The sequence below is a fragment of the Sodiomyces alcalophilus genome (assembly GCF_042370955.1).
Source record: "Sodiomyces alcalophilus JCM 7366 unplaced genomic scaffold ACRALscaffold_11, whole genome shotgun sequence".
NCBI classification, from domain to species: Eukaryota; Fungi; Ascomycota; class Sordariomycetes; order Glomerellales; family Plectosphaerellaceae; genus Sodiomyces; species Sodiomyces alcalophilus.
In genome coordinates, this window is record NW_027263542.1 from 92,963 (window position 1) to 107,458 (window position 14,496).

At 45.3% G+C, this 14,496-nt stretch overlaps 1 protein-coding gene across 1 annotated transcript; it reads left to right on the forward strand.

Moving 5' to 3' along the window:
• Positions 1-65: 65 nt before the first annotated feature.
• Positions 66-5,720, forward strand: ACRALDRAFT_1058992 (uncharacterized protein; the record flags this gene model as incomplete). The annotated part of the gene is made up of 4 exons (XM_071015964.1): positions 66-424; positions 501-1,908; positions 2,008-4,365; positions 4,428-5,720. The coding sequence occupies 4 exons, from the start codon at positions 66-68 to the stop codon at positions 5,718-5,720; spliced, it is 5,418 nt and encodes a 1,805-aa protein (XP_070870833.1).
• Between the last annotated feature and the right edge of the window lie 8,776 nt (positions 5,721-14,496).

Genomic DNA, 14,496 nt, shown 5'->3' on the forward strand with positions numbered 1-14,496 from the left:
AACATTCATTCATTCTTTTATTGATCCCCGTTTTCTCTCCCTCGCGCTCACTGTATCCTCCAGCCATGGTTATCTACACTCCCAAGACACCATCACGGAGTGATGTCGATAGCGATATGTGCAAAAAAATGAGTTTGATGTACTTCAACAACGACTTCCCTAGTGGTAATCTACAAGATCAGCTACGCCATCTGCACAACCATAGCAAGGACAACAACCACCCAGTACTGGCTCGATTCATCGCTGAAGCGACGCGGGTGGTTAAGGAAGAGATCCAGAGTCTTCCGATGGACCTGAAGACGCTGATTCTGCCGTTTGACAGTATCTTCAGCTGGGCCGAGAATGCAGAACTCCGAGAGGGTCTTGTTTGTGGTGCGGTCGAGGGAGTTCTTCTCATCACACTTCAACTCGCAGCGTACATTGGGTAAGGTGTCATCTTCATCTCGGGCTCTCTTGGGTCCCATTACTTGTTTTCCATTTCCACTAACTATCTTCGAAAGGTATCTCGAAAAATATGCGGCTGATTTGCAGGATGCCTCCGGGCTCTGTGGTTTGGGCATTGGCCTCCTGGCTTCCACGGCCGTCTCGTTGTCACCCACAGTGCATGAGCTGGCGCTGGCTGGTGCGGACGCGGTCCGATTGGCATTTCGCTTAGGCATTCATGTCCTCAGCGTCTCAGAGCATCTTGAAGCCCGAGACATGTCAGAAAAGCCCGACTCGTGGGCGTACGTGGTGCATCGTGTCGATCCGGCCGAAGTGCAGAATGAGCTCGACTCCATCAACACCCGGTCCAATACCCCCAGTACCGGCAAGATCTTCGTCAGCGCTGTCAGTCCAACCTCGGTCACGATCAGCGGACCCCCTTCGACACTCAAGAAGCTGTTCAACAAGTCCGAGTTCTTCCGCAAGACAAGGTCCATGCCTCTGCCCGTATACGGAGGCCTCTGCCACGCGCCCCACATCTATCGTCGCGAGGATGTGCAGAGCATAGTCTACGGCAGCCAACTGAACACTGTCACCGCCAAAGCCGTCCCTCTGACTCCGGTGTACTCAACGAGCACCGGACTCCCTTATTCGGCAGCCGATGCCGGCGCGCTCTTCGAGTGCGTCATCTCCGAGCTGCTCGAGAAGGCGATTCACTGGCATCAAACCATCGGCGGTCTCATCGACCGTATCAAGCGGATTGGGGCTGAAGACGTGACGGTCCATTGTTTTGGGAGCTCCCTCCCCCTGAACGATCTTACCGCCCATGTGAAATCTGCTCTCCAAGACGTAGCAGCAGACTCGGAAGTCTTCATCAATGACTTGACATCCTGGATGGGCCAAGCCGCTCCGCCTGCTTCTGTTCCCCGCGGTCCAGGCCAATCCAAGCTCGCCGTTGTGGGCATGTCGTGCAGGCTTCCAGGCGGCGCGACGAGCAACGAAAAGTTCTGGGAGATTCTCGAGAAGGGCCTGGACGTCTCTCGCCAGATCCCCGCGGATCGCTTCGATATCAGCACGCACTATGACCCAGAAGGCAAGCAGTTGAACAAGAGCATGACGCAGTACGGCTGTTTCATCGACGAGCCTGGCATGTTTGACGCTCCCTTCTTCAACATGTCCCCTCGCGAGGCGCAGGTCGTCGATCCCCAGATGCGGCTTTCTCTGGTCACGGCATACGAGGCGTTGGAACAGGCCGGCTTTGTTCCCAACCGCACACCGTCCACGCAGTTGCACCGTATCGGCACGTACTATGGCCAGGCAGCTGACGACTACCGCGAGGTAAACCAGGGTCAGGAGGTCAGCACTTACTATATTCCAGGTGGGTGCCGAGCTTTTGGTCCTGGTCGGATCAACTACTTCTTCAAGTTTGCCGGTCCGAGTTATAGCATCGACACGGCCTGCTCTTCGGGGCTTGCGGCGATTCAGGTATGTACATAGAAGATGTCATTGACCACCAAAGAAACACGCCACACTATGTCCAAGACACATATGTCTAAGACACATGCTAATATCGTCATGTGTTAGGTTGCCTGTCAAGCTCTCTGGTGTGGTGACGTCGACATGGCCGTCACGGGTGGTGTGAATGTCCTGACCAACCCGGACGGATTCGCCGGCTTGTGTAATGGTCACTTCCTCACCAAGGGCCCCAACGCCTGCAAAACCTGGGATGCCACGGCGGATGGGTACTGCCGAGCAGACGGTATCGGGTCTCTGGTAATCAAGAGGCTTGAAGATGCCGAGGCGGATAACGACAATATCCTCGGCGTCATCCTCGGTGCCGGGACCAACCATTCCGCCGAGGCCGTGTCCATTACCCATCCTCACGCAGGCCATCAATCCGACCTCTCCCGTCAGGTCCTTCGGCAGGCGGGCGTTAACCCATTGGATGTGTCCTATGTCGAGCTGCACGGGACAGGCACCCAGGCGGGAGACTTTGAGGAGATGCAGGGCATCATGGACGTGTACGCGCCTCTGACCAAAGGTCGCAGCAAGGACAAGCCCCTTTACATCGGCGCCGTCAAGGCCAACGTGGGACATGGAGAATCTGTCGCGGGCACGACGGCGCTGATCAAGGTGTTGCTCATGTTGCAGAAGAACGCCATCCCGCCACACGTCGGCATCAAGACAGAGATCAACCCTCGTTTCCCGCGCGACTTTGACCAGCGCAATCTTCATATTCCTCTTGAAATGACCGACTGGACCCCTGTTGGAGGTAGGAAGCGGTTCGCTGCGGTGAATAACTTTGGTGCTGCCGGTGGCAATACCACCATGGTCCTCGAGGAGGCGCCGACGCGCCCCGCCACGGAGCCGGATCCGAGACAGACCCATGTCGTCACCGTATCGGCAAAGAACAAGGTATCTCTGGCTGGAAACATCAAGTCCCTGATCGCCTATCTCGAAGACCACCCTGATACCAACCTCGGCAACCTCTCTTACACCACGACTGCTCGCCGGTACCAGCACACACATCGCATCGCTCCCGTTTGCTCGAGTGTAGATCAACTCAAGAAGCAACTGACGATGAGCCTTGACGGAATCGAATCCATCCGCCCGGTTTCCAAGTCCGGCCCGCAGTCCATCGCCTTCGCCTTCACAGGCCAGGGCGCTTCCTATAAATCCATGAGCCTGGAGTTATACCAGCATGTTCCCGTCTTCCGCCAGACCATTGACCGCCTCGACTCTCTTGCACAGCGGCAAGGATTCCCCTCTTTCATTCCCGCACTGGATGGGTCGCATGACAAGGATCACGAGCACTCGGCCGTGGTTACGCAGGTTGCCTTGGTCAGCACCGAGATTGCCCTCGCCAAGTACTGGGCTTCGCTTGGTGTCCAGCCAGACGTCGTCGTCGGCCACAGCCTGGGTGAATACGCGGCGATGCACGTAGCCGGCGTCCTTACCGCCAACGATGCCCTGTTCATGGTCGGCCGTAGGGCCGAGATGATGGAGAAAAAGTGCACAAGAGGCAGCCACTGCATGATGGCTGTCCGAGCCTCCTTGAAGCAGATTGCCGACGCCGCACCGAACGAGCGGTATACCATCGCCTGCATTAACAGTCCTTCTGATACAGTCCTGAGCGGTACAGTGCAGGAGGTGGATCGTGTCGCTGTTGTCCTCGAGGCAGCTGGCTTCCGGTGTATCAAGCTGTCCGTCGCCTATGCTTTCCACTCGGAACAGGTCGACCCTCTCCTCGATGAGTTCGAAGCCGTTTGCAAGACCGCCGTCGGTTTCCAGGAGCCCAAGATTCCCTACATCTCGCCGCTACTCGGCAAGGTCGTCTTCGACGGCAAGACGCTAAATGCCAACTACTGCCGTCGCGCGACGAGAGAACCAGTCGACTTCGTCTCCGCCTTGGGGAATGCCCAGAACGTTTCCACCATCAGCGAGGACACGGTCTGGATCGAGATTGGTCCTCATCCGGTATGCACCGCCTTCGTCAAGACCACCATGCCGTCAACTCTGCTTGCCCTGCCTTCGATTCGTCGCGACCAAGACAACTGCAAGACGATTGCTGAGAGCATGGCTGCCTTGCATCTTGTTGGGGTCAAGGTCGCGTGGGCCGAGTTTCATCGCCCCTTTGAGAACCGACTTCGACTGCTTGATCTACCCACCTATTCGTGGAACGAGAAGAACTACTGGCTGCAGTATAACGGCGATTGGTGCTTGACCAAAGGAAACACGTTCTACGGCACGCAGCAGACCATCGGAGCCAAGCTTGGTTCATCTCCGTCGAGTCGTCTCCAAACTTCAACGGTCCACGAGATTATCGAGGAGATATCGGATAACCCTGGCTGCTCACTCGTCATCCAGTCCGATCTTATGCAGTCTGATTTCTATGCTGCAGCATACGGGCATCGTATGAACGACTGCGGCGTTGTTACATCTGTAAGTAGTTGAACGGGAAAAAAAGAAAAACAAAACATTAACGTGGCTAACACACAACGCAGTCTATCCACGCTGATATCGCCTTTACCCTCGGCGACTACCTCCACAGAAACCTACTTCACCTCAAGGGTAACATGACCGACATGAACGTTGCGAACCTAGTCGTCACAAAGGGTCTGGTCGCCAACAGCAATACTTCATCGCCTCAGCTGATTAGAGTGACCGCAACCACAGCTGACACGAGGTCCGGCGCAGTCGACTTGACATGGCAGAACGTGGCCAACGATGGCTCTGCATCGGAGCCATTCGCCACGGCCAACATCTTGTTTGGCGATGCAAGCGAATGGCTTGCATCGTGGAGCCCTCTGACGCACCTCATCCAGGGCCGCATCGAAGCGCTCGAGCGCATGGCCGCTGAAGGAAACGCCAGTCGCCTCTCTCGCAACATGGCCTATACCCTCTTCGCCAGCAACCTGGTCGACTACGCTGACAAGTATCGCGGCATGCAATCCGTAGTGGTGCACGAGCTCGAAGGCTTCGCGGACATCCAACTCACCAGCAAAGAAAGCGGCGTATGGACCGTGCCGCCCTACTTCATCGACAGCGTGGCCCATCTTGCCGGCTTCATCATGAACTGCTCCGACTTAATGGACTGCAAGAACAACTACTGCGTGACCCCCGGCTGGAAGACCATGCGTTTCGCGAAGTCGCTTCTGCCAGGCGCCAAGTACCGTTCGTACGTCAAGATGATCCCAACCGTGCAGGATCCGACGGTCTACTTGGGCGATGTGTATATCATGCAAAAGGACGAGATTATCGGCATGGTTGGCGGTATCCAGTTCCGCAGCTTCCCACGCATTCTGCTCAGCCGCTTCTTCTCGCCACCAGACAAGGGCGGCGATAGCGCACACGCTAAAGGCAAGACGCAGACCGCCAAGTCCTCCTCGCACACAGCCGCGGCTAGGGCCAGCCATGACGATGCTCTGAGTAAGCCGTCGCCGCCTGTCAAAGCCACAGCGACAGCTACTGCTGCAACACCACCACTCCTTTCACAGCCTGCACCCAGTGCACCCAGTGCACCCTCTGCCACCTCATCCCCCGCTATTACTGCGGGAGCTCTGGGCGACAGCCTTGCCGACAAGGCGTTGCAAATCATTGCGAGGGAGGCAGCCATGGAGGTCTCTAGCTTGGAGGACGATGCCAGCTTTGACAGCCTGGGCATTGACAGCCTCATGTCATTGGTTATTGTGGAAAAACTAAAGATGGAGCTAGATGTTAAGGTAGGGGGCAGTCTTTTCCTCGACTACCCGACGATTAGTAATTTCCGTCAGTGGCTAGAGGAGTATTCTCCTTAAGCGGGAATAGAAGCATTATCCCTTAAGGGGCAAGGGGCAGGCAGGATTAGGGTTAATCACTATTCCAGAGACTTATATATAACACCCCCTCGGGGGCCTCGGATAATAATAGTAAGTTCCTAAGTAATATTAGAAAGATAGTATTACTATAAAAGGCAGCGAAACAGGTAATAACTATTATTAAAAATACACTTATAACTACTAGTATACTTGTTTTAGGTTAAGGGTATAGTATATTATTATAATTTATTAGCTAAATCTAGAATAATATCTTATAATAAGTTTTAGTTATTTATTATATCTTTATAAAGTATATAACCCTTTTAAGTTTTAATAGTTAGCGCTAGGATTAGCGCTATCGTTATAAGCGGCTGGTTACGAGTTATTCATAGAGTAAGGCCGAATAATTGAATTATCTAAAGCTAAGGAGAAAAGAAGGAAAGGGGAAAACTCTATAGGTGCCTACGACCTAAATATAATATCGCGGCGACCTACTAGGAGCATACTATGATTAGTCGGAAGATCCGGTGCTTTACCGGATTATCTCCACGGGGTTAGCCTATAATATTACCCCCCTCCCCCCTCGGTAAGTTATTAGTCTTCGGTATAGGTTCACGGAGCGTTATTATTTAATCGAATAACGCCTTTTTATTAATTATATAACGACCCTTAGTGGCTTTTTAATCCCGAATAACCTCTCTATTCGTTAAAGAGCGCTTAAGGTAGGCCTTTATAGTTATACGATTAATTAACGTATTATATACGGCTATTATCATTATTTATAAACGGGTTATAGGATTATTCCTTTTATATAAGGAACCGATAGGCGTACCTTCCCTAACTATATAACTCGTTTATTAATAATACTAACTTTACCGTTACCTCCGTATTCTTATTTTTTCTTCTTTTCTTTAATAACATCCCTTATTACTAATAGTATGTTTTTTATTGCCTACTACCCTTTTACACGCTATTTTATCGTTCTAACCCCTTATCTCTCTCTCTAGAAGATATTTAAGTTTTTAGGATTATCTCCGGCCCCTAAGGTATATTTCCCGTTCTTCCTAAAAGCTTCGCGCGACGTTTTTACTAACTTATATATATAATATAGGGGGCTAATAATAATAATAATAATAATACCGGTAAGGAGGCACCTACTCCCGCCCTGGCTAGCAAGCAGATCACTTCTCCTGCCTCGGCTATAGACCGCCGCGCCTAGCCAGCCCGAGCCGCTAAGGCTAAGGGTAAGCGTTCCGTGGGCGAAGCTTTTATAGTGGTTAAAAGCCCCGCGAAGCGCGTTTATAGAATAAAATATCCTCCTAAAAGGACCCATTCGGTCTTCTGCTACTCTTATATAAAGGCTATTATAAACGGCTAGGATAGGCGGCGCTATTATAACTAATCAGGACCCGGAGTAAGGATACCCGATCCTAAGTACTATAATTACTTAAAGGGCGGTTATAGGTATATTCCTCCTCCGCCTAGGATAACTAGTCTATCGGCAGCACTCTTAGAGGCGGCGAAGGTAGTTAATAATAACCCCTTTTATAGCCCTAAAGCGACGGAGGCGCTTATAGCGGCTTATTCGGCCTTCTAAAAGGCGTCCGGGGTTTCGAAAAAGACCTTTAGCACTTTATAAAAGGATAAGCCTATCTTAACGCTTATTAACTCGGGTACCGGTAAGCCTTATTTATTAGTATAAGCCACCGCCTCCCCCCCTTATAGGGACTCCTATATCGTAGTAGGTGGACCTATACTTATTACGGCGCCTCCTATTATTATTACGCCTATTCTTAGCGTGATAATTACCTTTATAGGGGTAGAAGGCCTACGCCGGCTTAACCGGTTCTTATAGGTAGTTAAGAATATTATAGGGGTTATTCGTGTTAAGGTAAAGGATATCGAGTCCTTTAAGGGAAAGAAAAAGGATAAGCAGGCTAAGGTTATAGCGTCTATGTTATCTCCTATTATCGCTAAAAGCGTTAACGGTTATAAGGATACTTATAACGATATTAATCTTGATACCTAAACCCGATAACTAGGGGCGGGGCTTATCCGCCCCGACTTAATTAACGTGGACGGCTTTACCGTTATCCTAACCTTTACTTAACTCTTACTGCCTTTCTTATAACTCTTTTTCTTCTTATACCGTTCGCGTAGTCCGTTATTAACTTTAATCGGGCTATACTTCTCTTCGTAATAGTCTAGGGCGGTTAATTCTTATAAGGACTCTATCGGTTCCTAAGATATCTAGGCGTATCCTTCTTACTTTACTAACGCCTCTCTCCTTACGCCTTTACTTACCCTCCTATTCCTAGCGTATAAGATTTCCTTTACCGTCTATTCGTCTTTTATAAGGCCGTTACGAATTAGTCCGGGTTAGGGGTCGTATAGAATTTAACTAAGAAGCGGGTCTTCGCTTATATATCGTAGGAGGTCTATATAAAACCTCGGGTATACGTTTAAAGGTATATCTAGTTTTATAATATACGGGTTAATAACCTTAGTAACCCTATACTTTTAGTATAGCTAGCTTAACTTATATAATAGTCTTAGGGTAGAGTAGTTCGCGAGTAAGAGCTATATAAGGTCGCCTTTATAAAGGCGTTCGGCGGGGATACGGCGCTTATTCGCCGACTTTTCCTATTATAGCTACGTAGCCGCTATTAAGGCTTAGGCGAACTCTATAGCTTCTTAAAGACGGCGAAGCAGGTTATAGGCTATAAACTCCTAAGCGTTACTACTTAGTTCCTTATAAATCTAGATCGGGTTAATATAGTATCCGTGTTTAAGGAAGAACGGGCTTATCTTAGTAATAGAGCTCTCTTAGTTATTTAACGCTAATTAGGCGGCGGGTAGTAACCGGTCCTAATTATCTTATATATAATAGATAAAGGCTCGGAGGTACGCCTATACTTCTTAGTTTACTCGTTTAGTGGCTTTATCGGTCTAAGGGTAATATATAATACTTAATTATTATTCGATTTTAGCTAATTTATAAAAGTATCGCTAAAAGCGACTCGTTTAGTTAGAACCTTTATCGCTTATAATTAAATAAGGTATACCGTGGAACCGAAAGTAATAGTATAGGAACCGTTCGGTATAAGCTTCCGCCTCTATAGAGTCTATCGCTTTAAGGGTAATAGCCTTTATAAGTCGATCGGTTATAACCTATAAGTATCTACACTTTTTCTCCTTAGCGGGGGGTAGATCCGTTATAAAGTCTATTAATAGGTCACTCCTTATTTATTTAGGAATCAGGAATAGTTTTAAGAGTCCTTATTAAGCGTTCCGCTATATATAGCTTTAGTTATAAACGTTATAGTTACGTATAAACCTGTATACGTCTTAGTTTATTCCTGGCTAAAAGAAGCGTCTCGCTATAAGGGTAATTATATTATCTCGCCCCGGGTAACCTCTAATTATAGAGTCGTGTATAAATTAGATTATTTATATTCGTAATATACTCCTTTCCTAGGCTCTTAGTACCTATAGGCGATCTTAGAATATTAGTAGTCCTTATAAGGTAATCCCGTATTCGGTAATCTAGGCTTAGAGACCTAATAAGAGGGAAAACTATCGATCGCCTTTAGATACGGCTTATATAGCTTAGCGATACTAGTTATCTTCTTTTACCGTGGCGTCCTATAGCCGTTATAATTCGTTATTAGCTTCGAATACTCGTGGGTGTTCGCGAAGGAGGCGAATCTTTAGGGGAATTAAGGTCTCGGGGATTAACTATATATATCGCGCCTATTCCCGTTTATCGGAGAAGTCCTTCGGTTCGTCTTATTCTCTTCGCGAGAGAGCGTTAGCGGTATAGTTATTAGCACCCTTACGGTATTCTAGTATAAAGTCAAACTAGGCAAGCTTACCGGCCTATCGGCTTTACCTCTTATTAAGTATCTTTTTTATTATAAAGTATTCTAGGGCCTTATAGTTAGATAGGATCGTAAAGCGACTTTAACTTAGGAGCTCTACTCTTTAATATATTACGTAAATTATAATCGCTAATATCTCCTTATCGTGGATAGGGTAGTTATACTCGGCTCCTATAAATCGTCTTAAATAATAGGCGATTATATAATAACGTCCTTATTTATCTTCTTAAACCAATATACCTCTTAGTATAAATCCTAAGTAATCGGTTTCTATAAAGGTCTTATTACTTAAGACCTATTATTATAGGATCGGTTCCTCCTAGAACCTTTTCTTAACCTCTTCGAAGGCCGCTTATTCGTTAGGACCCTAAAAGAATACTCGATCCTTCTTTATTAGTCTTATTAGGGCGGATATAATATAGGCGAAGTTCTCCACGAATATACGGTAATAGTTTATAAAGCCTAGGAAGCTTCGGACTCCCTTTACTAAGGTCGGGGCTTCTTACTCTCGGATCGCCTTTAGTTTATCGGGGTTACACGAAACGCCTTAGCCGGCGGTAACTATAAACCCTAAGTACTTTATAGTCTTCACGCTAAACTCGTACTTCGCTAAGTTAAGCGTTAATCCTGCGTCGCTTAGCGATTATAGTACCAGGTTAACCTTCTTCTTATAGTCGCGGAGGGACCCGCTTAAGTAAATCAGGATATTATTAATATATACGGTAATAAAGTCGTTAAGGTAGCGTTATAATATCTTATTAATATATCGTTAAAAGGACACGGGGGCGCTACTAAGTCTAAAAGGGTATACTAACTATTTAAATAAGCCGAATCGAGTTCGGAACGCTATCTTCGCTTTATAGCTAGCGGCTATTCGGATCTTATAGAATATAGTAACTATATTAAGCTTTATAAACCACTTAGCTCGCTTTAGGTTTCGGAGTATCTCCGTGATTAGTAGGAGAGGATAGCGGTCTCTTTAGGTAATCGTATTTAAGGCATAATAGTCGTAATAGAATTATAACCCTCCTCCTAGCTTCTTTATAAATAAAACTAGAGCTTTAGCGGCGGAGCTGCTAGCTTATATAAACCCTTTATCGATAAGGTCGGTAAGGGTCTTCCGTAGGACTAGGAGTTCCTCTTTAGATATATTATAAAGAGGGCCCTAGGGTAATTCTAGCTCTTTACTATCGGGCCCTTATATAAGGTTTACTTTATAGTTAACCCTAGGTTAATAAGGGGGAAGGCGGTTTACTTATAAGTCGGAGAATAGGTCTAGAAATCGTTATAGTATCTCTTCTAGGATATACTTCCGGGGGTCGATTAGGGACTTACTTTAGAGGGCCTTATCGATATCCTTAATACTAATAGCGTAAAGCGTGAGTTCCTTTTTACTAAACCGTTATCTCCTTTATAATCGCTATATAATACTAGCGAACACTAACCCGGTTATTACCTAAGCTCCACGGATAGCTCTGATATTATCGGGTTCTTCCTCGCCTTAGAGTCGGATATCTAACCGGGCCACTTTATAGTAAAGGCGATATCTTTTCGCGTAATAAGTAATATCGTTATATTCTATCTATAGTTTCCCTAGGAATATATTATAATCTAATCCTAGTATTATATAAGCGAATAGTCGTTATATATATCTATTAATCTCGAGATCGTATATAGCGATACCGGAACTCCTTATAGACCCTATAGTATCGGAGAACCCTAAAAGGGGTCTTCTAGTCTTATCGACTAATAAAAGGCGGAGGGACTTTATAAGACATTTACTTATAGCTATATAATAATTATATCCAGTATTTATAAGAGCGGTAATTAATTTTTTATTAATCCGCGCTTATATAAAAGCTAAATAACTACTACGCGACTATAATATAAACTCTTTCTAATCCCTTTATTCCTTTATAGTAGGCTTTAGTACCCGTTTTCGTACTAGAGCTATTCTTTTTCCGAGTCTTTATTATTATCCGTGACTCCCGTATAGATCGTTTTATTATCCGAGGCTACTAAGACCTTCGCTACACGGTTCTCTTTATAATCCTCGGCGTCTTTTTTCTTTAAACGGTATCTTCTAGTAAGGTATCCTTTCTTTCCGTAGTTATAGCACTCTCTTATCTCTTTCTTCTTCGTCTATATTCGATTAACTCCTCCTATCTTTATATCGCTATTATAATCATAAGCATAACTATTATTATTACTATTATATAGCGCTTAGCCGAACTATAGCCTTATAGCGAGGGCTTTAAGTCTCTAAGCGATGCTTTATACTTCGGTTACCTAAGCGTGGTAGTTATTCGGTAGTTTCGCGGTAATAAGGGCGGTATAAAGGCGACTACTAAGAGCTCCCTCTAGGAATATAATCTTCGTAGTATTATCCTATTAACCTCCCCCGGTAATAATAAGCTATTATTCGAAACCAGGTATAAAGCTTCTAAACGCTTAGTCTTCACGCTAGCGTAACATTCTTAGGGCGTTAGCCGCGCGGGGTTATTTATTAACGTCTTTATATATACGGTTAAGGTAATTAAGGAAGTCTTTAGGGTCGTATTAACTATCGGTTCCGCCTATAGCCTAGAAGGAGGTAATAACACGGCGGGGAGCTTTATCTAAGTAGGCGTTAATAAAATACCACTTCTTATAAGCGTTCTAGAAAAGATATTAATCGAGTAGGAGCTTTTCGCGAATCTCGGATAACCAGCTTATATACTCGGAGCGTTTACCGTTAAACTTCCAGGGTAATAGAAACGCTTTAGTCCTAAGGTTCGGAATAGGCGTTATATTAGGCGTGGGCGTAGTAACGGGCGGCTAAGGGCCCTATATAGTCTTTTCCGATAATATAATAAGATAAGGCGTGGTTATATATTATTAGTTTTATATCGCTTATAGTAACTAGTTAATAGCGTTCTGTTATTCTTAGATCTAGGTGGTTAAGGTCGCGACTTAAGTCTATAGAGGGTTAATAATCTCCCTCCTCTACTCCGTAGCCTTAGGCGATTCGCCTACTAGGCGTGACGGAGCGCCGGGAGGTGGATCGAAGTGATAGTCTATCTTTATTAGCGTAGCGTGTGGGTTTCGCTAAGCTTTAGATATATAAGCGGCTAGTCACGAGTTATTTATAGAGTAAGGCCGAATAATTAAATTATCTAAAGCTAAGGAGAAAAGAAGGAAAGGGGAAAACTCTATAGGTGCCTACGACCTAAATATAATATCGCGGCGACCCACTAGGAGTATACTATGATTAGTCGGAAGATCCGGTGCTCTACCGGATTATCTCCACGGGGTTAGCCTATAATAATCGTTATAGTAATACTAAGATTCTATATATATAGTATACTTAGCTACTTAGTAAGTATAGATATCTATATTAGATTTCGTTAATTCTAACCCTATAAAGGTATATAACCTATTCTTATATTTATCTTATAGTTCTTAAATCTAGAACTTTACTTATTATTAATATTAAAAATAGTATAATAGTTAATTAATAGATATTATTAAAATAATAAGGAATCGTTAAACGAGCGCTAATCTAATCATTTATTTAATCTAAATATATATATATAGTAAAAGAAATTCTTATTTTTAATATAGTAGTAAGTTTTTTAATTACTAATTAGTTAATTAGTAATAATTATTCTATAACTATTATAGTATTAATTATAGTAGTCCTAAGAATAATTGATACTATTAGTATTTATATAATAAGCACCTTAGATAATAAATAGCTTAGTTATCTTACCTAGATATATATAAGAGGCTTAGTAGCTCTTGTATTTATAGTCTTTTTGTTATAGGTTTTGTGTGAGGAGTAAAGAGAGTCGTTAAGACTATAATAATAACAGATCACGAAGCTAACCTTAGGGGGGGGAATAATTATAATATTATCTGTTAAGCCCTTTTAACTTAAGACTTAACGTATACTGTACTTAGGAACTAGTGACTGCCCTCCCTAGGATCTGTTTATAATAACCTAAGGCTCTAAGACTATAGGTCTTAAGCCAGCTTAATAATCTTAACGCATAACTCGGTCCTGAATATCCCTAGGGTTAACTAAAGGGCCGGTTCCGGATCCTTAATATATTCCTTAACGCCTCTAAGCCCTATCCTAATCCCTTAAATAGAATATCCCTAATATCACGCGCCTCCTTCTAAGGCTAGACTGATTCCTTGCCGTAATCGCTACTAACTGCCGCCGCCGCCGCCGCCTGGCTTGCGCACGAAGGACCTGCGAGGTCACCTCTATGTCTTTAAGGTCACCGTCCTTCGGGCCTGCGTCTTCGAGACGACGTCTTCAGGAATATACTGTAGAGGGGTAGACCCGTGTTCCGGGTCTGGACGTTATGGATATCACGTAACCACGTACGCGGTCCCAGAGATCTAGTCTTATATAGGGCTATTCTTCGGAATAGACCCACTATATCTAGCTAGCTTTTCGTCCGATCTTTCACGATCGTCACCTATCACCTATCATAATCACAATTTGCATTATCCTTCCTATTTCGGATATCTAGACTATCCAGAAGAGCCGACTATAGGCCCGCCTGCCTATCTAGCTATTCGTTCCCCTAATCAGACTACTACCGACCCTTTTAGAGGCCCGGCGACCGTCTCCTCGGGACCCGTTTAGCTCTAGATACGGACCCGTGACGAGCCCGACCCTCCCTTCGGCTAGCCTATTGGTTGGTTGTTTGTTTTGGCCCTGCGCGGAGCCGTTCTGTATAGTAACGGCTTCGCCTTTCTTTACTAATTATCGATTTATATAACTATAGATAGCTCTTTAATTAGCTTATAAATATATACCGGCGGTTTTATATAATTACGCCGGGGTGCCGGTTATTCGGTAAGCTTCTTTATAGTTACTCGATTAATCTTACTCTATTACT